Source organism: Giraffa tippelskirchi, chromosome 2 (genome assembly GCF_054371585.1).
Source record: "Giraffa tippelskirchi isolate mGirTip1 chromosome 2, T2T-mGirTip1v1.2.pri, whole genome shotgun sequence".
In the NCBI taxonomy this organism is placed as follows: Eukaryota; Metazoa; Chordata; class Mammalia; order Artiodactyla; family Giraffidae; genus Giraffa; species Giraffa tippelskirchi.
In genome coordinates, this window is record NC_137276.1 from 174,332,262 (window position 1) to 174,354,009 (window position 21,748).

The 21,748-nt window shown below is 39.1% G+C and overlaps 2 protein-coding genes across 6 annotated transcripts in view; one reads left to right on the forward strand and one right to left on the reverse strand.

Annotated features, from left to right (window-relative positions):
* The window catches only part of GAP43 (growth associated protein 43), a 323,409-nt gene that overhangs the window by 154,833 nt on the left and 146,828 nt on the right, over window positions 1-21,748 (reverse strand). The window lies entirely within an intron of this gene.
* LOC145538978 (uncharacterized) overlaps window positions 1-21,748 on the forward strand; it is a 225,031-nt gene that overhangs the window by 1,584 nt on the left and 201,699 nt on the right. The window contains exons 2-4 of the mRNA XM_081572069.1: window positions 492-603; window positions 11,627-11,711; window positions 17,929-18,100. Of these exons, the coding sequence (XP_081428195.1) occupies window positions 11,639-11,711; window positions 17,929-18,100 (245 nt within the window). The 5' untranslated portion in view covers window positions 492-603; window positions 11,627-11,638. The remainder of the gene's footprint in view (window positions 1-491; window positions 604-11,626; window positions 11,712-17,928; window positions 18,101-21,748) is intronic.

Sequence of the window (21,748 nt, forward strand, 5' to 3'; positions counted from 1 at the left end):
TTTATATGAATGAGAAATGTTTATCATATTTGAACCATTATGCACATTTTTTTGATATAGCAGCCAGAATTAACTAAATTATATATTTCCCTTATAAATCTTATCACATTGTATTGTATTTATCTGACTCTCTCACTGGAATGTGAACTTTCAAAGGTGTGTAATTGTTTTTTTGGCACCTCATGAGTATTACAGTGACTGACACACAGCAGGAGACCAACTTTGCTCTATGAATTAATAAAGGAAAATGGTGTTATTAGATGGTCATCTACCTATTTAATTTATAGAGCACCTACCATAAATAAAATTTCATTCTCATGCCCCATAAAAAAGAGAAGTAGAGAAAGAAAGCATCAAGCTAATTTTACTATGCTTAGACTGTAGTTTCTTTCTTGGGGGCACAGATGGTCATGAGTAGGGGGAGGAGGAGAGATACTGCTACAGAGGCTTCTTAACCTTCATTCATGGCATGTGTGACCTTTCCATGACAGATTTGATGTACAGAGTGAAAAGGGGTAAAGAAAAGGATGTTGAAAAGTGAACAGAACCCTCATGGAAAGTGAATGAGGACTGAACACAACTGAATGGAAAATTATAGCAGAGGTAAAGTGGTTATGGGGAAAAATACACATATATACATATATACAAAGCATCTATTTTATATAACTATATATGGCTATACAATCTACCTTTTATTTCGGTTTACTCCTTGTGTAGTATTGTGCTAGGCCTTACATATGTTATCTATAATCTTTATGACAATTCTGTAAAGTAAATATTATCTTCATTTTACCAACGTGGAAGTTAAATCTCAGAGAAGATTGGTAATTGATGATTTGAACTCTGGTTCAAATCTATCTGGTTTCAAAGCTCATTATTCCCCACTTGATTATTTTGAACAAAAAATGTACTTTGAGAGGTTTTGAGACAGAATATTTGAAAACAGAATTATCCTGGAAGATTGAGGACTCAAGGTTGTTGTAGGTACTTTGTGAGGCTTTGTAAGCAACTATGTCAGAAAGACATCATCTTAATTTTCAAGCTCCATGAGAGACAGTCATGCTGAATGTATGAAAATCTCTGGAGGGGAGGGGTGAAGGACATGGCCTGGGGATTGTCATATGTTTGCTGAGACAGTGGCAGAAATGAAATCATTCTTTTTTCAGAAAAAGAAGTGAGGACTGTGATGTTCATTACTACAGTATTACTTGGGCAAGATTTTGAGAAGCAAAATTTCAGGTCTTCTGACCTCTAAACCTCTGTCTTTCCATTAGACTGGACCTTAGTAGAGCTGCAGATGTGAGTCAGACATCTTCAAAGCCTCTGTAAAGTGTTAGTTATTCAGTCATGCCTGACTCTTTGTGACCCCGTGGACTGCAGCCCACCAGTCTCCTCTGTCCATGGGAAAATCCCTTGTAGAGAAATAAGCTATTCCTTTATGCCACTGGTTTGATATCCCACATTTCATTGGGTTGTTCCTTTACTCTGTAATCTAGATACAGGTCTCTCTCCCAGTTTGTTTCCTAATGTATCCTACTGCATATATTCTTATAAAGAAACTCAATGGTTTCCAAATTTCCAAATCTAGATTTATTTAATTTTTTAAAAAAACTGTTTACTTGAAAATGCTTCTTTCCTCAAGACTAACATAAATATGCTTTGCTTTTCAATAGCCATCTCAGGTCTCATCCTGGAACCTAATATAAATAGTATTGAGTTGGCCAAAATGCTTATCCAGGGTTTTCTGGAACATCTTATGAAAAACCTGAAATGAACTTTTCGACCAACCAATACTTGAAGCACATTTTCTCTCTTTTAATTGCAATACCATTTGTAATTCACATAATACAATTTATTATATTTGTATTATTCCCTAACTACTTTGTGTATGTACATCTTATTGACTTAAATGGGTTATAAGAGCTGGGAACTTTCTTGCCACTATATGTAAACTCCTTGTGGGTAGTGCCTACACCTTTATAAATCCATGTAGCTCCTACAGCACTTACACATATACTAATTGTTTATAAGTATTGGACAAAAGGAATTACACTTCTCTTGCAGTCCTGTGTTACGTGGTACAGTGCAGGGCCCATAGCTAAAGTATCTACGTACCTGGAAACTTCCATACATACAGTAGTATAGTCTGACTTATTCATAGCTATATCCTTAGCTCTTGGCAGAGGGAATGGTGCATACAAGATACTCAAATATATGTTGAATAAACATAAGAATGTTATGAATGTCTACTGTATGGTTTTCCTGTATTGCTCTTCCGTTGTTCTACATCTACTAAGGAAATCACAAAGATCAAAGCTTCTCAAATTCTAATGCTCATATAAATACTCTGGTTGTTGTTGTTCAGTCACTCAGTCTGGATTCTTTGCGACTCCATGGCCTAAAGAACCTATTCAAATGCAGATTCTGTTTCAGTAAATTGAGGTAGGGACTGTTTCATTAAGTGTGAGTGGGGTGTCACTAACTGGATCCCAGATGATACCCAGGTAGTCTACAGATCACATTTTCAGGAGAAAGGATATAGACAAGCTCATAAAAAAAAAGCAAGGCATCCACATTTGAATTGAAACTTACCACTGAACATCACCATGTCTTTCACAAAGGAAAGAGGTCCTGGGGCACAAAATGTGTATGTACCAACATGAATGAAACTATGAGCCAACTCAATGAAACTATGAGCCATGCCGTGTAGGGCCACCCAAGATGGACAGCTCATAGTGGAGAGTTCTGACAGAATGTGGTCCACCAGAGAAGGGAATGGCAAACCACTTCAGTATTCTTGCCTTGAGAACCCCATGAACAGTATGAAAAGGCAAAATGATAGGACACTGAAGGATGAACTCCCCAGGTCGGTAGATGCCCAATATGCTCTGGAGATCAGTGGAGAAATAACTCCAGAAAGAATAAGAAACGGAGCCAAGTCAAAACCAACCCCCAGTTGTGGATGTGACTGGTGATGGAAGCAAGGTCCGATGCTGTAAAGAACAATATTGCATAGGAACCTGGAATGTTAAGTCCATGAATGAAGGCAAATTGGAAGTGGTCAAATAGGAGAGGGCAAGAGTGAATGTTGACATTTTAGGAATCAGCGAATTAAAATGGACAGGAATGGGTGAATTTAACTCAGTTGACCATTATATCTACTACTGTGGGCAAGAATCCCTTAGAAGAAATGGAGTAGCCATCATAGTCAACAAAAGAGTACACAATGCAGTTCTTGGATGCAATCTCAAAAATGACAGAATGATCTCTGTTCATTTCCAAGGCAAACCATCCAATATCATGGTAATCCAAGTCTATGCCCCGACCAGTAATGCTGAAGAAGCTGAAGTTGAACAGTTCTATTAAGACCTACAAGACCTATTAGAGCTAACACCCAAAAAAGATGTCCTTTTCATTATAGGGAACTGGAATGCAAAAGCAGGAAGTCAAGGAACATCTGGATATCAGGCAAATTTGGCCTTGGAGTACAGAATAAAGCAGGGCAAAGGTTAATAGAGTTTTGCCAAGAGAACACACTGGTCATAGCAAACCAGTGGTCACAGCAAACCTCTTCCAACAACACAAGAGAAGACTCTACACATGGGCATCACCAGATGGGGTCAATACCAAAATCAGATCGATTATATTCTTTGCAGCCAGAGATGGAAAAGCTCTATACAGTCAGCAAAAATAAGACTGGGAGCTGACTGTGGCTCAGAACATGAACTCCTTAGTGCCAAATTCAGACTTAAATTGAAGAAAGTGGGGAAAACCACTATACCATTCAAGTATGACCTAAATCAAATCCTTAACAATTATACAGTGGAAGTGAGAAAGAGATTTAAAGGACTAGATCTGATAGACAGTGCCTGATGAACTATGGACAGAGGTTCATGACATTGTATAGGAGACAGGGATCAAGACCATCCCCAAGAAAAAGAAATGCAAAGAAGCAAAATGCCTGTCTGAGGAGGCCTTACAAATAGCTGTGAAAAGAAGAGAAGTGAAAAGCAAAGGAGAATAGGAAAGATATACCCATGTGAATGCAGAGTTCCAAAGAAGAGCAAGAAGAGATAAAGCCTTCCTCAGTGATCAGTGCAAAGAAATAGAGGAACACAATAGAATGGGAAAGACTAGAGATCTCTTCAAGAAAATTAGAGATACCAAGGGAACATTTCATGCAAAGATGGGCTCGATAAAGGACAGAAATGGTATGGACCTAACAGAAGCAGAAGATATTAAGAAGAGGTGGCAAGAATACACAGAAGAAGTGTACAAAAAAGATTTTCACAATAGTGTGATCACTCACCTAGAGCCAGACATCCCGGAATGTGAAGTCAAGTGGGCCTTAGGAAGCATCACTATGAACAAAGCTAACGGAGGTGATGGAATTCCAGTTGAGCTATTTCCAGTCCTAAAAGATGATACTGTGAAAGTGCTGCACTCAATATGTCATCAAATTTGGAAAACTCAGCAGTGGCCACAGGAGTGGAAAAGGTCAGTTTTCATTCCAATCCCTAAGAAAGGCAATGCCAAAGAATGCTCAAACTACCGCACAATTGCACTCATCTCACATGCTAGTAAAGTAATGCTCAAAATTCTCCAAACTAGGCTTCAATAATATGTGAATTGTGGACTTCCAGATGTTCAAGCTGGATTTAGAAAAGGCAGAGGAACCAGAGATCAAATGGCCAACATCCGCTGGATCACAGAAAAAGCAAGAGAGTTCCAGAAAAACATCTATTTCTGCTTTATTGACTATGCCAAAGCCTTTGACTGTGTGGATCACAATAAACTGTGGACAATTCTGAAAGAGATGGGAATACCAGACCATCTGACCTGTCTCTTGAGAAACCTGTATGCAGGTCAGGAAGCAACAGTTAGAACTGGACATGGAACAACAGACTGGTTCCAAATAGGAAAAGGAGTCCGTCAAGGCTGTATATTGTCACCCTGCTTATTTAACTTATATGCAGAGTACATCATGAGAAACGGTGGGCTGGAAGAGACACAAGCTGGAATCAAGGTTGCCGGGAGAAATATCAATAACCTCAGATATGCAGATGACACCACCCTTATGGCAGAAAGTGAAGAAGAACTAAAGAGCCTCTTGATGAAGGTGAAGGAGGAGAGTGAAAAAGTTGGCTTAAAGCTCAACGTTCAGAAAACTAAGATCATGGCATCTGGTCCCATCATTCCATGGGAAATAGATGGGGAAACAGTGGAAACAGTGTCAGACTTTACTTTTTTGGGCTCCAGAATCACTGCTGATGGTGACTGCAGCCATGAAATTAAAAGACGCTTACTCCTTGGCAGGAAGGTTATGGCCAACCTAGATAGCATGTTTAAAAGCAGAGACATTACTTTGCCAACAAAAGTCCGTCTAGTCAAGACTATGGTTTTTCCAGTGGTCATGTATGGATGTGAGATTTGGACGGTGAAGAAAGCTGAGCGCCGCAGAATTGATGCTTTTGAACTGTGGTGTTGGAGAAGACTCTTGAGAGTTTCTTGGACTGCAAGGAGATCCAATCAATCCATCCTAAAAGAGATCAATCCTGGGTGTTCATTGGAAGGTCTGATGTTGAAGCTGAAGCTCCAATACTTTGGGCACCTCATGCGAAGGGTTGACTCATTGGAAAAGACCCTAATGCTGGGTAGGATTGGGGGCGGGAGGAAAAGGGGACAACAGAAGATGAGATGGTTGGATGGCATCACCGACTCGACGCACATGGGTTTGGGTAGACTCCGGGAGTTGGTGATGGACAGAGAGGCCTGGCGTGCTGCTATTCATGGGGTCGCAGAGAGTGGGACACGACTGAGCGACTGAACTGAACTGAACTGATGCTATGCGAACCATAGGTAAGGTAGATAATAATAGGTTTAGCTGATTAATAAGCAGTGTTGTGCCATAGGCAAAACTCTAAAGGCTCAATTCAGTCATGAAAGGAGCTGATTTTTCATTTGTTATGGCAATAGTTGCCATACTAATCATCGTTATTGCTGCTGTTCTGTAGAAGTAGAAACATGTTCATTTTAGAAGCCCTGAGTACATTTTCAGAATGCATAATCAAATATACCCTTGCCATTTGCACACATCATAAAGCATTTTGTATCTACTCAAGTAATATTCTGATACTGAGCCTCATGCATGCAACTTTACACTATATCCAAGAGGTAAATACGCCAAGACCATGCCTGAAAGAGCTTAGTGGATAGGTGAGTAGAATACATTTTAGGAGATGAAACAAATTAGATATTAGACAGGTCAACTTCATTTTTCTCTCATATTTTTTATCTCTGGCTCTAACCTTCTTTCTGGCCTAATCTTCCTAAAATTCACTCTCCCATTAGAAACTCTTGAGATATGGACAGAGGAAGTACAGAGAAGAAGCCAAGAGAGTGTTGGAAAGTGAGGAGAGATGGTGCCCAAAAAGGAAAGCTAAAAAATAAAAATAGAAAAACCAAGAGATAGGGAAGCTAAGGGTCAGAGATGGGGACCTCTTACCCAGGGAGAAGCATTGTAGGAAAAAGACAAGACCAGGGATGAGGGGAAGAGATGAAGCCTGTTTAGTGTGCTTCCAACATCTGAGACAGATTAGACTTACAGGAAAAACAAAAGCAAGAGAGCAGCCTTCATTCTCTTCCACCCACTTAACCTCTAAACAAGTTCTTTGGAGAGTTTTAGTTCTTGGAATACTGTCATTATCCTCCACGTTGTTCCTGTCATAATTGTTGATAATTTTAATATCTACTTAGACAATCCTTCTAATTCCCTCATTTTGGTTTCCTGATTGACCTCCCTTTCATTTCACTCTCAGACCCTTACCACTACCACGTTTTATCCTTGCAGCTCATTGTCTCTAGAACCTGTATAAGTACCATGGGCTAACTGGAGCCCCAAATGCCTTTGGAATCTAACTACAGCAAGTCTTGGCCATCACTAGATCAGGCCACATTTTACTGTCTCTCACCCCTCTCGAGTCCACACTTCCCTCCTTACACAGATTAAATTCTACAGTTCATCATTAGAGTGCATACACTTGCTTGTATTCTCAACCCATTTGCCCCTCTTTCTTTGTCATGATCACAACTTAACAAAACTGCATCACCAGTTTATTCTAATTCTTCATTGCCTCCTTATCTGCACTCCTGCAACTGAAGAAAGACAAAAATGCTTGATCATGTGCTCAAGCAAGTTTGTAAAACTACCCCTATTTCCCTGCTCTGTACACTATCTTACTTTCTAAGATGGCTATTTCATACCTTTTCCCCAAATCTCTACCACCTTCTCCCCCAACCTTGGTCACATCTCATGACCTTGCTTCCTAGGTCACTGAAAAAACAGAGGTAATCAGAACTTCTACAAGATTCTATCACCATGTTGAACCAACTACTAAAACCTGAACCCACACACTCTGCATTTTGTGTTTGTTTTTCTTCTTGTTACTATGGTCCATGTTCCTAAGGTTAACCTTCCATTTGGTACATTAGCTACGGTACTTTTTTTTTTCTCTACTGGAGGATACAATTTCTCTTTTTTTTTTCTCTACTGGAGGATACAATTTCTCCTTGCTATTAGATTACTCCTACAAGCTTATAAAAATGATGTTATTTCTCCCACCCCAACAACAACAAAATATGTCTCTTGGCCTCACTTCTCTCTCTGCCTGTCTACTCTTCAAATTCATTCTAGGTAGGTTTTTCTCCACCTTTGCACAGAAGCTGCTTTTATCAAGGATGTCAGTGACTCCCATGTTATTGACCTCCTTGAAATACTTCTTTGAATTTGTTTTTCAGAGCACCACATTTTCTTGGTTTTCTTCCAGTCTTACTAGTCACACATGCTCTACCACCTTTGCTGGTTTTATCTCACATCACCAAACTCTTAAATTTTGAGAGCCTCTAGGTTCAGGTCTTCGACCTCTTCACTTTTCTATCTATTCTCACTTCTCTGTTGGCGATTTCATTGAGCCTGCTGGCTTTAAATACCATCTATATACTGATCATTCCTGAAGTTCTGTCTCTAGCTGGGACCTTTCCTCAGAATGCCAAACTTGTATATCTACTTGCCTACTCAACCTCTCCATGTGGATGTCTAGTTGGCATTTTAAAATCATCATTTCCAAAACTCAGATTCTAGTTATTTTCCCCACACTTCAGTGCCTATAAAATTCTCCATCTGAATAAATAACACCATTCTTCTATTTGCTCAGACTCAAACCCTTGGAGTCATCATGACTTCTTTTCACACCACAACAAATCCATCAGTAAATCTTCTTGGCTCTGACTCTGAAATATTTCAGAATCTGACCATTTCTCACCACTTCCCACTCAGGTCTTCACCCCACAGATTTCATTTGGATTATTACCATAGTCTCTTAACTCTGACTTCCCTGCTTCAACACTTTACCAGCTATGGTCTATTCTCAGCACAACAACCAAGTAATCACTTATGAAAATAGAAGTCAGATCATGTCACTGTACTCTGAATCTTCCAATTGCTTCTTGAAAGTGAAAGTGTTAGTCACTCAGTCATGTCTAACTGTTTGTAACCGCATGGACTGTAGCCTGCCAGGTTCCACTGTATTGGAATTCTCTAGGCCAGAATACTGGAGTGGGTAGACATTCCTTCTCCAGGAGATCTTCCTGACCCAGGGATAGAACCCCAGGTCTCTTGCATTGCAGGCAGATTCTTTACTGTCTGAGCCACCAGGAAAGCCTGCTTCTTATACTACTTCTTAAAGAGAAAGTCTTTAGAATGGTTATAAAGTCCTTTAATGCCTCTTACTATCTTCTCATTGTTTCACAGGATTAATTCTTGAATATTCCAGTCACATTCCACATTAGGGCATTTGTGCTGTTGTTCCCTTTGCCTGGAATAGTCTTCCCTCTAGATATCATCAGGGTTTACTTCCTCACCTCCTTTTGCTTTTTCTCCCATGCCACCTTCTTAGGTCTTCCCTGACCCCTCTCAGATTGCAACTTTTGATTTCCTCATTTCCCTCTTCTGCTTTATTTCATGTTTTCTCCTGGTACTTATCATTATCTCATGCTACTTATTATTTGTTCTATTGTTTCTCTACTAGAAACCAAGTTCCATGAGAGCTTTCATTTGGTTTCTTGTTCACTATTGCAAAATCTCATAGCCCAGAGCTAACTTTCTAGGTCTCTTATTAGTAACTAACTGAATAGATGAATGAATAAAGTACAATTCTGGTGTTTCTCTTTGTGAGTAGCATACAGTTAAGGAAAACACAACCTAGATGTTTTTTTCAAAAAAAACTCTGAGGTTATCAATCTAGCACAACACTAAAACTCCTAATTAAATGGAGGAGTAACTATTGTTATCCAGATGTTTTCATTGCTTAAAATGAAGTAATCAACCATTTCTAATATCTTCTTTTAATAACCAGAATGGTTTTAGGATAATTGGATTCCAAATGATCAAGTCTGTGTCACTATTTCACTACTAATGCTGATAAAACTTTAGAACAAATCTTTCATTTAAAAATAGAAAAAAATGGAAACAGGATGCAATAAGAAAATTCACTTTCCATCAACTGGACAGCAATCAATCCATTATATATCAAGCAATATACAAAGCAGTCGTTAAAAACACAAATATTTTCAGTCCTTCAGGACAAGAAATACCTGTATGTTCAACTTCTTTCTGAATCTGACTTTATTCTGCATAAACTTTAGAATTAAATGCAAGGGGTTGAATCACATAAGTCCTCTTACATGTGGATTTTTTCCAATAACAAACAATGTAGTATTATAAAGTCTAAGGTTGTTTGAATCTAGGGGCATGGAATCATGGATATAGAGGAAAGCGGGTATGAAGAGCTGACTATAAATTACATTCAGATTTTTGACTGCATAGAGGGTTGGTGCCCCTAACCTCTGGTTGTTCAAGGGCCAACTGTACTCACATTGCATTTTATGTAAAAATAATACGCAGAAAATTTAAGAGTGTACCTAGCATGCTGCAAGGAATTTCCTGGGTTATTTTTGCTCCTTTCTTGGGTATTTTCATTTGTTTCAATAATGTTAATGCTATTTGTGATTAAAAATTGTGTTTCCCTTTAAAGGAGCTTCAGGCAAAAACTACCAGGTGGGAAAGACTTTGGGTTGTGGTTTTTCAAGTGAGAGCCATCTTCTTGTCTTCACACCTGTAATTTCACTTTCCTCTTTGTAGCAATGGGTAAAAAACGGTCAAATTTGGGATCTCCCTGGTCCAGTGGTTAGGACTTGGCACTTTCACTGCTAGGGCCCAGGTGGATCCCTGGTTGGAATTAAGATTCTGTAAGCCACGTAGCCAAAAGAAAAACAAAAACAAAGAGTCATATTATACTAAACCTTTCCTTAAAATAATTCAATATCTCCCAGCTCTACCTAGGATAAAATCCAAATTCTTTCTCAGGACTTCCAGATCTTGCATATTATAGTTACTGCGTTTCTCTTCAAACACATTGACATTGCTCTCCCCTGTGTTCATTTTCACCCAGTCAGGAAGACCAGCAAGGTTTTCCCACCCTGCATGTGTGGAAAGTTGCTTCAGTCGTGACTGATGCTTTGTGACTCTATGGACTGTAGCCTACCAGTCTCCTCTGAATTCTGGAGAAGGATACTGGATTCTGGATACAGACCTGGATTCTCCAGGCAAGAATACTGGAGGGGGTTGCCATGCCCTCCTCTAGAGGATCTTCCCGACCCAGGGAACGAACCGGGGTCTTCTGCATTGGCAGGCAGGTTCTTTACCACTAGCTCCACCTAGCCATGCTAATTTCTTTGCCTGGAATGGTGTTCCTCTGAAGACCCTCACAAAGCTTCTTCTTTATCATCATTCTGTTTCTGCTCAAATGTCACTTCCTCAGAGCCCACCCTGACTATCCCATCTCATAGTAGGTTTCCTATATTCTTATTTTCTTCTTGTTTCTTTCATGGAAACTGTCACAAGTGTATGGTTATTTTTATTCATTTGCTTCTTTACTGACTTTTTGTCTGCCTTCTTCACCAGATTGTAATCTCCATGAGGGTTGGTGCTTCTTATCCATTCTTAAATTCCCAGCTCCTAGTGTAATGGTTGGTTGGAAAATAGTAAATGCTCAATAGGTATTTATCAAATGAAGAAATAAATGAATGAATGAACGAACTACTGAGCAAGTTGTAGATCAATTCATATATAGTTGAAGGTACACAGTGAGATTACCGAAAAAAAAAAAAAAAAAAAGAAACGTGTAGCTCAAGGAGAGGACAGTGGATAAAACCTTGTAGGAGTAGACCTCTGGTCTTTATGGAGCACATAGAAGAGAAAGGGCCTGCTGAAGAGGTAGAGGAAGTGATCAGTGGCTTAAAAAAGTGAGATAAGTGTTAGAGGAGAAGGGAACAAGTAAAAAATGCCATGTGCTCTGTTGGATCCCTAGCACCCACCACAATGCCCAGGCATTCAAAAAAAACAGACGGAGAAGAATAGGTTCAACAGTATGATGTTTGAGGGAATCAAGAAAGACAAGTTTTTAGTAATCAAGAGGCTACTGATCACCTTCACAGAAACATTTACTTTTTAGCATATTATCTACAATATGCTTAATATGTCATTCTTGTTGTTTGTCTGCTCTGCTAGAATGTACGCTCCATGCGGTCAGGAAAGCCTTTATTGATTGATGTATCCCAAGATCCTAGAAAAATTCCTGCACGTAGTCAAGGAGGTAAGTATTGAACACTTTTAAAGCCTGGTTTATATACAAAAAGAATTGTTTTTCACGACGTTTAATTCTTTAGTGAGCCCAAACATTAAGAGCATTAGTATATTAGCAAATCAACCATCGTTCTCTCAGTGAATGAGTTGGACAGTAAGGGGTCCTAAGACTTGTGCTCAGTTCTCACCACAGGTTGACTGTGTGATCTGGAGACAGGTTTAAATGTCAGCAGCCATTGTTTATAGTTCAGCATGCTCAGTGGAAGTCAGCTCTTCAAATCTTTATGCAGCAACAAGAGCAAAGACCAGAGAGCCTGATTTTATCTTTATCATCAAGGCACATACTCTTTCCAGCTCACAGATGCTTTTGTAGAGAACATGTCGCTTTACAAGAGATTCATTTAAGACCCAGAAAACCTGAACTTTTCTGCAGATCAAGCATTCACCACTGAAGAGAAATTTGCAAACACTTTCTAATCAATGGGACTAGTCTCAGAACTGGCAAATTATTGCAAAATACAATTTACTCATTTTTATAAAATAGACTATGCCCCCAAGAACTTAACTTTTCTTCATTAATTTTTCCCAAGCTTTCCTAAGAAACAGGTCTATTTTTTATTTTCTTAATTCAGTAGAGAAATATGAAATTGATTTTTTCATGTTTCTGGTGGGTGACCCTTTTGTAGCTCTTCCTCTAAATATATTTTCACTTGGAATTTTTATTACATCTAATATGGAAAAGAGTTTTAAACAGTCTCATGTTTACACATTGATATTTCTTGATAATGCCAACTTGACTATGGTGCTTGGGGATGTCAAGGTGGGGAGGGTGGAGACAAGTGGATGACAAGTGGATGTGAGGAAATGTTGAGTTAAATGATTGAGAAAGGAGAATATATGAGAAATCTGGGGAATGTTTTGGAGGAAGAAAAAACTGCCTGTGTGGGTGTATGTCTGTAGAGATTAAAAATTTTAAGATTAAAAATGTATACAGCTGAATTTTTTTTATAACAGGTGTGTGTCAAAGTTAGATGTTAGAAAAAAAACCTATCACTGCAACTGGTATAAGAGCCAAAAGGATTCAATATCAGAACATCAATTCATCAAGAATGTCGAAAAGAGGAGGCATATGTTCTGAGTGCTCTCCATTGATTGGTCAGCTGCTGTTTCCATGGCAATCCATGTACAGTTCAGACATCTTTTCTCTCCTATCCTACACTATCTCCATTACATAGCAAAAAGTAACAATAAGATGAATAAACAGGCATACTTGGTAAATGCAACTGATACTGCAGCCATTAAGTTGTGGATGATTATTCTAATCGCAGAACAGCTACAGTCTATATTATACCCTCAAACACTAGCAAATCAGCAAAGAAACCTTATATTTTTGTCTTATAGTTGGGAAAAATGCTGTTTAACTAGATAATTTCTTGAAAATACCACAAAGGTTGAGGAAAATAATGGCATGTGCTTTAAGTTGGAAAATAAGTGAATCGACTAGGGTTTAGTTAAATGTCCTTTTTACATATATATTTGAATTTTGATTGTAAATGAATACATTTATCTTAGGTATGTCTGGCATCTGAATAGTTCTTCTAGGCTAGAACCAGTACTCTGTACTGTAAACGTGAAAAAGAATAATCACTACTCCTTAGAAGCTGGAACCAGAAAGATATTTTTCTTCCAGAAAGTTTGTTGCCACTATTCCCTTCTCTGAATGCACTCAAAATTTCTGAGTCCTCATTGTGGTGGAATTGGCTGCTGTACTGGAATTAACTCTCTACTTTCCAACACTCTGCTTTTGATAGCAGTACCTGGTTTGTCTAGAGAAGTGATTTCCACCCCGACTTGGTCTGGCTAATCAGGGTCTCACAGTACCCTAATAACTGGATTAAGGATAAAAAGGGGGCCAAGGTCAAGCCAGGACTTCAGATCCAGAGTCAATTCTGGAACTTTTGTCTGAGCAACCAGAGAAGAGGAAAGATTCATCCTATGACTTGGGTTTGAGAAGATGTGAATCTATCCGGAGCAATTAGAGAGAAAGAGAGTGAACCTGCCTGGAGGTGCAGCCATATAGAGGAGAGCAGAGGCAAGAGATAGGAAAGTAGTAAAATAGGAACCATAATGGTACTTCCCTACTGAATGCTCTGAGACGTAAATGAATGAGTAATATTAAGTACTTAAACAGTGCCTGATATATAGGATGTGCTCAGTAAATGTTTGATAGTATTAGTAGTAACATTGTTTAAACCCTCTTTTAAAGCTAGTTTTAGCTGATTTTCTGTCACTTGTAACTTGGAAAAGTCTCTTTCTCTCTCTCTCCCATATGTATATGGAGATCCCATATAAATATAAATATATAAATATAAATAATATATAGGGCTTCCCAGGTGGCTCAGACAGTAAAGAATCTGCCTGCAGTGCAGAAGACCCAGGTTCTCGATCCCTGGGTAGGGAAGATCCCCTGGAGAAGGGAATGGTAACCCATTTCAGTATTCTTGCCTGGAGAATTCATGGGCAGAGGAGCCTGGCAGGCTACAGTCCATGGGGTCGCAAAGAATCGAACACAACCGAGTGATTAACACACACACACACACATATATACAGAAAATAAATGTCTATATATGCATATAAAATCTCAAAAGTAATGTATATTTATCTAGATATTATACTCTACCCATTACTTTACTAATAGGCATATATCTGAAATGTGGATATGGTTTATGCACAAATTCAATCATTGTAGTGCCATTTATAATAAAAAAATTTCAAATATCTTAATTGTTTAAAAACCAAAGAAGATTAAATACCTTAGTGTGTTAGTTGCTCAGTCGTGTCCAACTCTTTGCAACCCCACAGACTGTAGCCCACCAGGCTCCTCTGTCCATGGAGTTCTTTAGGCAAGAATACTGGAGTGGGTTGTCATTTCCGTCTCCAGGGAAATACCTTAAGGTCTATCCATCTAACCATATATTATCCTGGTCATTAAAATGACACTTATGAAGCATTTTTAATGTATTGGAATGTATTGGTTTATGTTAAATGAGAAAAAAAAAGACAAAGTATTTGTAGTATATGTACAAACAAAATGACCCAAAGTGCATTGATTTGTTGTTATGTGTGTGCTCAATCATGTCCAACTCTTTGCAATTTCATGAACTATAGCCCACCAAGCTCCTCTATCCATGGGATTCTCCAGGCGAGAATAGTGGCGTGGGTTTCCCTCCTCCAGGGGATCTTCCCAACCCAGGGATCAAACCTGCATCTCTACATCGCCTGCATTAGTAGGTGGATTCTTAACCACTGCACCACCCCCATTCAGTCATTATATAAAAAGAAGACTGAAAGGAAAGATATAAAGATATTTGCAGCTGTTTTCTCTGAGTCTTGGTATTATGAGTGACTTGAACTTTTTTCTTTCATTTTTCTATGTTTTGTAAATTCTATTTAGGAAGCATGTAGTATTTTAAATACCATTCTTCATTATATATACATTTGTATAATTTTATGTATTCTAAAAAATTGATTCGCTCTTATTTTAGACATATACTTAGAAAAGTGAATTTGGAAACAAATGCAGAAATGTAATGATCTTAGAAGTGGTCTCTGATTCCACCATTCTTACAGATTTTATAGAAAGCTGAGGCTGAAAAGCTGTAACTTACTCAATATCTCACAGTATTTAGTAGATATTTTAAGACTCAGAAGACATAGATGTGAATCATATTTCAGTTTTTTCATTTGTGGTATAACACATTTTTTTTCTATATGCAGCAAAGAGTGGACACAGAGATCTAAATTTGCATCTGGTTTCCATAGTAACTGCTTTCCGGCTTTTAACATTAGGTACCACCTGTTGTTCTGTAGCCAAACCATCAAATAACATCACAGGTTAGAGAGAGGAAAAAAGGTGCACACATCTGTCTACAAAAAGCACTTCTCTAAAGTACTGTTTCTCATTGACATTTAGTCTCACACTATCATATACCTAAGATAACCTCTTTACTGTCTTGGCACATACAGCAGCTCTATTTCCTGAATTTAAAACTTTAAATCCATAGTTCCATACACTGCAATGGCAATATGGATCTCCCACACAGGCATAATTGAGCATTACATGGAGAACAGTAGAACTATGCCATGTATTGCATGTGATATTTGAAGATCCTGAAGATTACAACATGGTTAAGACTTTCACACAAGCTCTCGGGTTTTCTACATTTGCACAAAAACACACACACACAGAGTCACACTTCTAAATATATCAAGTTATTTTAGAAATTGTGCAAACCCTTTTTTTCTCTGATTCATTTTTAGGCTTTCTTACTTGCAAGCAAACCAGCTGTTGGGGAAGACATAGGGGTTTTCCTTAATTAAAATGATTTCTCCTCGCTCTGATTTAAAGACGCTAAATTACGATAGCAAGAGTCTCCCCCCTTGGCGAGATTCCTTTGCAAATAGTAACAGAATTTTCAGAAACCAGCTTAGTTAGGCTTTTTCATACCTTGGATATATGTGATTAAATCCTCAAGGTAAGTAAAATAAGATTCAAATGCATTTTGAAAAATGAATACGATCAGCTGCTTAAAATGGTTGACAGGACATATGATGAGAGAGTGCAGCTCACGATCTAAAACAATTGAAAGAGAAGCATTCTGGTCAAATGAGCAAACATGTTGTTCGCTTATCTGTCTGTTTGCTACTTGTCTTCCAGTGTTTCCTCTCAGGGAATAAACCTAGCCTTCTGTGAACCCAGCAGCATCTAAGTGAGTGATTCTGAGCAGCAGATGAGGTTTCATCCATCAGTCTCAACTTCTGGGGTTCAAGTTGCTTTAGTGAAAGCATGATTTCCTCCCCTCTACACCTTTCTCTTCCCTTTTCTCTCTTCTTCATTGTGAGGCAATGGAAGGAAGTTTAGCTTTAAAGGCTAACCTGCTTAGTTAGAATCCCAGCTCCATATACATTAGCCAGGGGCCCAGTCTGAGCGTCAGGCCTCTGCAGAGAGAAGTAATAACACCCATCTCACATAGTTAAATGAGGATAAAATGTAGTAAAAGCAGACATTACTAAATATGCTACTCAGGAGGTGCTCCATGATCCTTCTCCACTTCCAAGGGTTTCCAGGATCCTTTGTTGGTAGTCAGAGTGGTTACCTCCCAGTAGTACTCAGAAGCCCAGTGCTCCTCCCTCCCAGCTGCTACTGGCCTCATTCTTGGCTCCAGGTTCTCACTAACCCCAGCGGTAGCTGCAGCAGCAGGAGTAATGTCAAGATTTTAGGGAAATAAAAAGCATCACCTCCTTAAACAGCTATGATCTACTGCTCCAAACCGTGAGAGAGCGGAAGATGACTTCCGGATCCCTGAGAAGGTGAAATCAAAACAGGATGAAAGGAAATAGAATTAGCAAAGGGCTTAGCAGAGTGGCTAGCACACGGTACATGCTTAGTAAGTGTTACCCATTCCCATAAATTATTTTTGGAATGAATGACTAAACAGGTCAGCAAGAGATCCACTGGGTGTTTCGTTGAATAGTATTAAGGGAACTGATAATGATGGTGACCACGAACATGAAACCATTTCTGGATAAATAAAAGTTTGCCAAGATGAAATTTCAGATGAAAATTGAAGGGGAAGATATCACACTTCTCTCAAGACAAAGTAGTAGGTTAAATTAAGTTGAGGTATAGATTGCAGTAAAGACATTAATACCACTCTCAGCTGAAGTCAGCACAGAATGACTCCTTAAATCTTTCACCTTGGATTTCAGAAATATTATTCTGGGACATAATCGTCTCTAATGTAAACAGGAGTGAGAGATGAAGTTGTTCTGAACTTTTCATGATAGCTCCAAACTCTGTCAATTTTACCATCAAAATAGAAAAAGAAATAGATCAAAAAGAAAATCTTATATTGCTGCTCTGAAAGCTACAAGACGAAAGTTGCTCATTCCACCCCCAAATCCTCCCACTGTAGTCTGAAGGAATATTGGTGATGAGTAAAATGTCTTGCTCAGAATAATAACATTTTAGAGGTCAGGCACATCATAAAGATTATCCAGATCAGAGATTTAACCTGGAGTCCATGGGATTAATTGGGGGCAAGGGTGGGGATCTGAAAACCCTCTGAAATTATGTGCCAAATTGTCTATGTGTATGTGTGTTTGTTTTCTGAAATGCGGGAAAGCTGGAGGTGGAAATCAGGGCATTGACTATGATTTCTCCTTAGGTAAGGATGCGGCCAAGCTGATGACATGTAACTCAAGAATTAAGGACCAGCTCTTTGTAAAATTTTCCCTGACTAGAAGCTCACCGGCTGTTAGTGTAAGTCCATCAATGGTGAAGCAAGCCCTCAGCATAAAAGCAAAGTGGCACAGCAAGCATTCTCCTTCTTGGATCAGGTAAGACCTTATTTTGCACAAATAGCCCCCTTCTAGGGCCTAGGAACCTAGGCCCAAGAGAACCTACCCTGGGATCAACTGAAGCTGCTTCTGTTCTTGGTGGCAGTTCATTTCCCAAATATTTTATATTTTTGGATAAATAGAAATCCAATGTAATTTGTAGAGGATATCTTCATGGGTATCTTTACCCCTTGCTAATCTTTAATACTACAACAGATGATCTGAGGAGATGAACTGTGGCTTTTGTCAGATTCTCAAAGGGTCCTTGACCTAAAGGGCTTAAGAACCAACTAGCAGCTAAATGAATAAAATAATTTTACACATATGGGAAAATGTGAGGCTTCCCAGGTGGCAGTAGTGGTAAAGAACATGGCAACCCACTCCAGTATTGCTGCCTTGAGAATCCCACGGACAGAGAAGCCTGGCAGGCTATGGCCCATAGAGTCACAAAGAGTCTTACACAACTGGAGCGACTTAGCACACATACACGCAGCATAGGAAAGTGTAGTATTCAGGAAGTTAGGAGATTTACCCAAGGACAACTGGCAGAACCACATACACGAAACAGTTCTAGTCATCACAAGTTCACTGCTTTTGCCACTGAACCCTAGTAGAAACTAAGTACTTAAGGGGTTTCCTCTGTTAATTCAGACACTAACAGAACACCCATTGGCTGGGTGGTTTAATCAAACATTTACTTCTCACAGGTCTGGAGGCTGGAACTATGTGATCAGGGTGTCAGCATAGGCATTTGGTGAGGGTCCTCTCCCTAGTTTACAGATGGCTGTATTCTCCTTGTATCCCCAGATGGCAAACAGAAAGATGTCTCTTATACCTCTTCTGATGAAGGCACTTACCCCATTCATGAGGACTTCACCCTCGTGACCTAATTAATTACCTCCCAAAGTCGCCATCTCCTAATACAATCACGTTAGGTGTTAGGACTTCAATATATGATTTTAGGGGGAATACAAACATTCAATCCATAATAGGGGCTCCAGGATGATCAGGTGAGTTGATGTCAACATCGCAACACTTTAAATCAGAATCCAGAAGTAACTGCATGGTTTGTGTTTCTCCATTCTCTTGGTTTCTGAGAGAACATGATTAACTAGGAAAACTAGATAACTAGACAATAGAGTTAAGGCAGTGGATGGACTACAGATACAAAAACTAACATTTTTCTGTCAGTGAGATGCTTCTCAAGAAAAACCGTTGCTCTACACACCATGGACCTAGCAGCCACTGGTAACTTACGTATATCTCTCTTGGTTTTAGCTGCACATGAAATGGCCTTGGCAATCAAAACTCTTCTGATGGATTTGTGCTTCCATCTCTAACAACCTTCTTATTTTTATCTCTAATAAGATTGAATCATCAGACTGCTTCTGGGAGTATTCCAGGGAAGGCCACCTATTACACTAAAAGTAAAGTAAAGTCGCTCAGTCGTGTCCGACTCTTTGCAACCCCATGGACTATAGCCTACCAGGCTCCTCTGTCCATAGGATTTTCCAGGCAAGAGTACTGGAGTGGGTTGCCATTTCCTTCTCCAGGGGATCTTCTTGACCCAGGGATTGAACCCGGGTCTCCAGCATTGCACACAGACGCTTTACCATCTGAGCCACCAGGGAAGCCCCACTAGCTTATTACACTAGCAGAACCATTTCACGGAAACACCATTCTAACCCAATGATTTTTTTCACGTCTCTCCTCATTACCTGCCTTTGGTCTTGGATCTTCTATATCTGTTTTTCCTACTCTGATCTTACCAACATTTTCTGTTTGGAGTCATCTTTCTTGCTTCCTTAGGTTAATGAGTAGGTTAATGAGTATCTGACTAGTGGACTAAATCACACAATTTGATAAAGAACTTCTTGAGCTATTCATCGGTATGGAAACAGAAGGAGCTTTTCTAGGATATAAGAGTAGAAGACATGCTATTCTAAAATCAGATGAATGGCTCATTTTGTCCAGTGTTCATGTCTTACAAAGTAACATCAGGATGTTTATAGAAAACCACATGGCAGTTCTCTATGAAATCAAATTCTAGTAGGTAATGTATTCTAAACATTATCAACTTCCCCTTAACCCATTCCATTAGAAACAACATATACTATTTATTGACTATCTATTATGTGGCAGGCTTTATGAACACTTCTTTAAGCACATTTTTTCTTTTAAATAGCACAATTATATATATTGCAAGTATCATCACTATCCCCAATTTGCAGACGTGGAAACAGATTCAGAGTATTTAGGCAGGTAGTAAGAGTTAGAAAGTGAAGTGAAAGTCACTCAGTTGTGTCCCACTCTATAAACCCATGGACTAAACAGTTGATGGAATTCTCCAGGCCAGAATACTGGAGTGGGTAGCCTTTCCCTTCTCCAAGGGATCTTCCCAACCCAGGGATCAAACCCAGGTCTCCCACATTGTGGGCAGATTCTTTACCAGCTAAGCCACAAAAGAAGCCCAAGAATACTGGAATGGGTAGGCTATTCCTTCTCCAGCGGATCTTCCCAACCCAAGAATTGAACCGGGGTCTCTTGCATTGCAGGCGGATTCTTTAGAGCCAAATTTTAACCCAGGTCCATCTGCTTCTGTAGCCCATTAAATGACTATGCATAAGCCATGCATACATTTAAAACTCTTAAAACATGCATATCAATAGTTTCAGTTTTAACCACTTATTGGTATTAACAAATTCCATATTATCATTACAAGACACTCCGTTTTGGTGTGCCTCTCATAAAGAATTATTTTCAAATTTAATAATGTATAATGTAATTCATCTATGTTAGCATTTGGTGAATGAATCAACATTCATATTATCACACCAGGAGATCCAAAATTTAATTAGTAGGAGTCCCTGAAAAAGAAAAGGAGGTGATGAGAAGCAATCTGTCAAAGAAATAATGCAAGAACATTTTCCAGAAGCAAAAGACATGAATCTTAAGCCCACTGAATCCCCGGCAGAGTAACAAAAAAAGATACTCCTAGCATGGTAATTTTAAACATTAGGAGGAAAAACAAGATCCTCAAAATTTGCAGAGTGTAAAAGAGGAAAGAATAGCTTTAGACTTCTCAGCACACACACACAAGGATCTGGAAAATAATGGTGACCCATCTCTAAAGGACTTCACATGTGAGTGAAACATGTTTAGTCTGGGAATTCTTTAGCCAGACAAACTAGGGGAGGGGAAGACAAAACTCTCTTCATGAAGCTACTGAGGGTGCACTCCACTGAGGTGAGAGAGAACACTAAGAATCAGAAGCCCAGATGTGGAACCCAGGAGACGGGGGATGCAATAAAATATAGAGCTGAAGGCCATCTCCAGGTAACTGGGAAAGGAAGACACAGGAAGGTAGGTTTGCAGCAGAGCAACAAAGATCACTGGAGTAGGAAGACGGAAGACTCTGGGAGGCAGATCACCAGGAAAAAAGGGAGGGAGGAACTTATATGCCTGGCAGGTTTGAACATGTGGAATACTGATAGAAGTTTTACAGAGCCATTGGAGAATGTGGGAAGACTTAGAAGATATTTTAGCATATAGAAAAATATATGAGGCAATTGACAGCTCCAGAAAAATAGGAAGAGTTATGTCAGGATGAAAATTTGATGATAAGTTATTATTTACCTCAACAAAGAA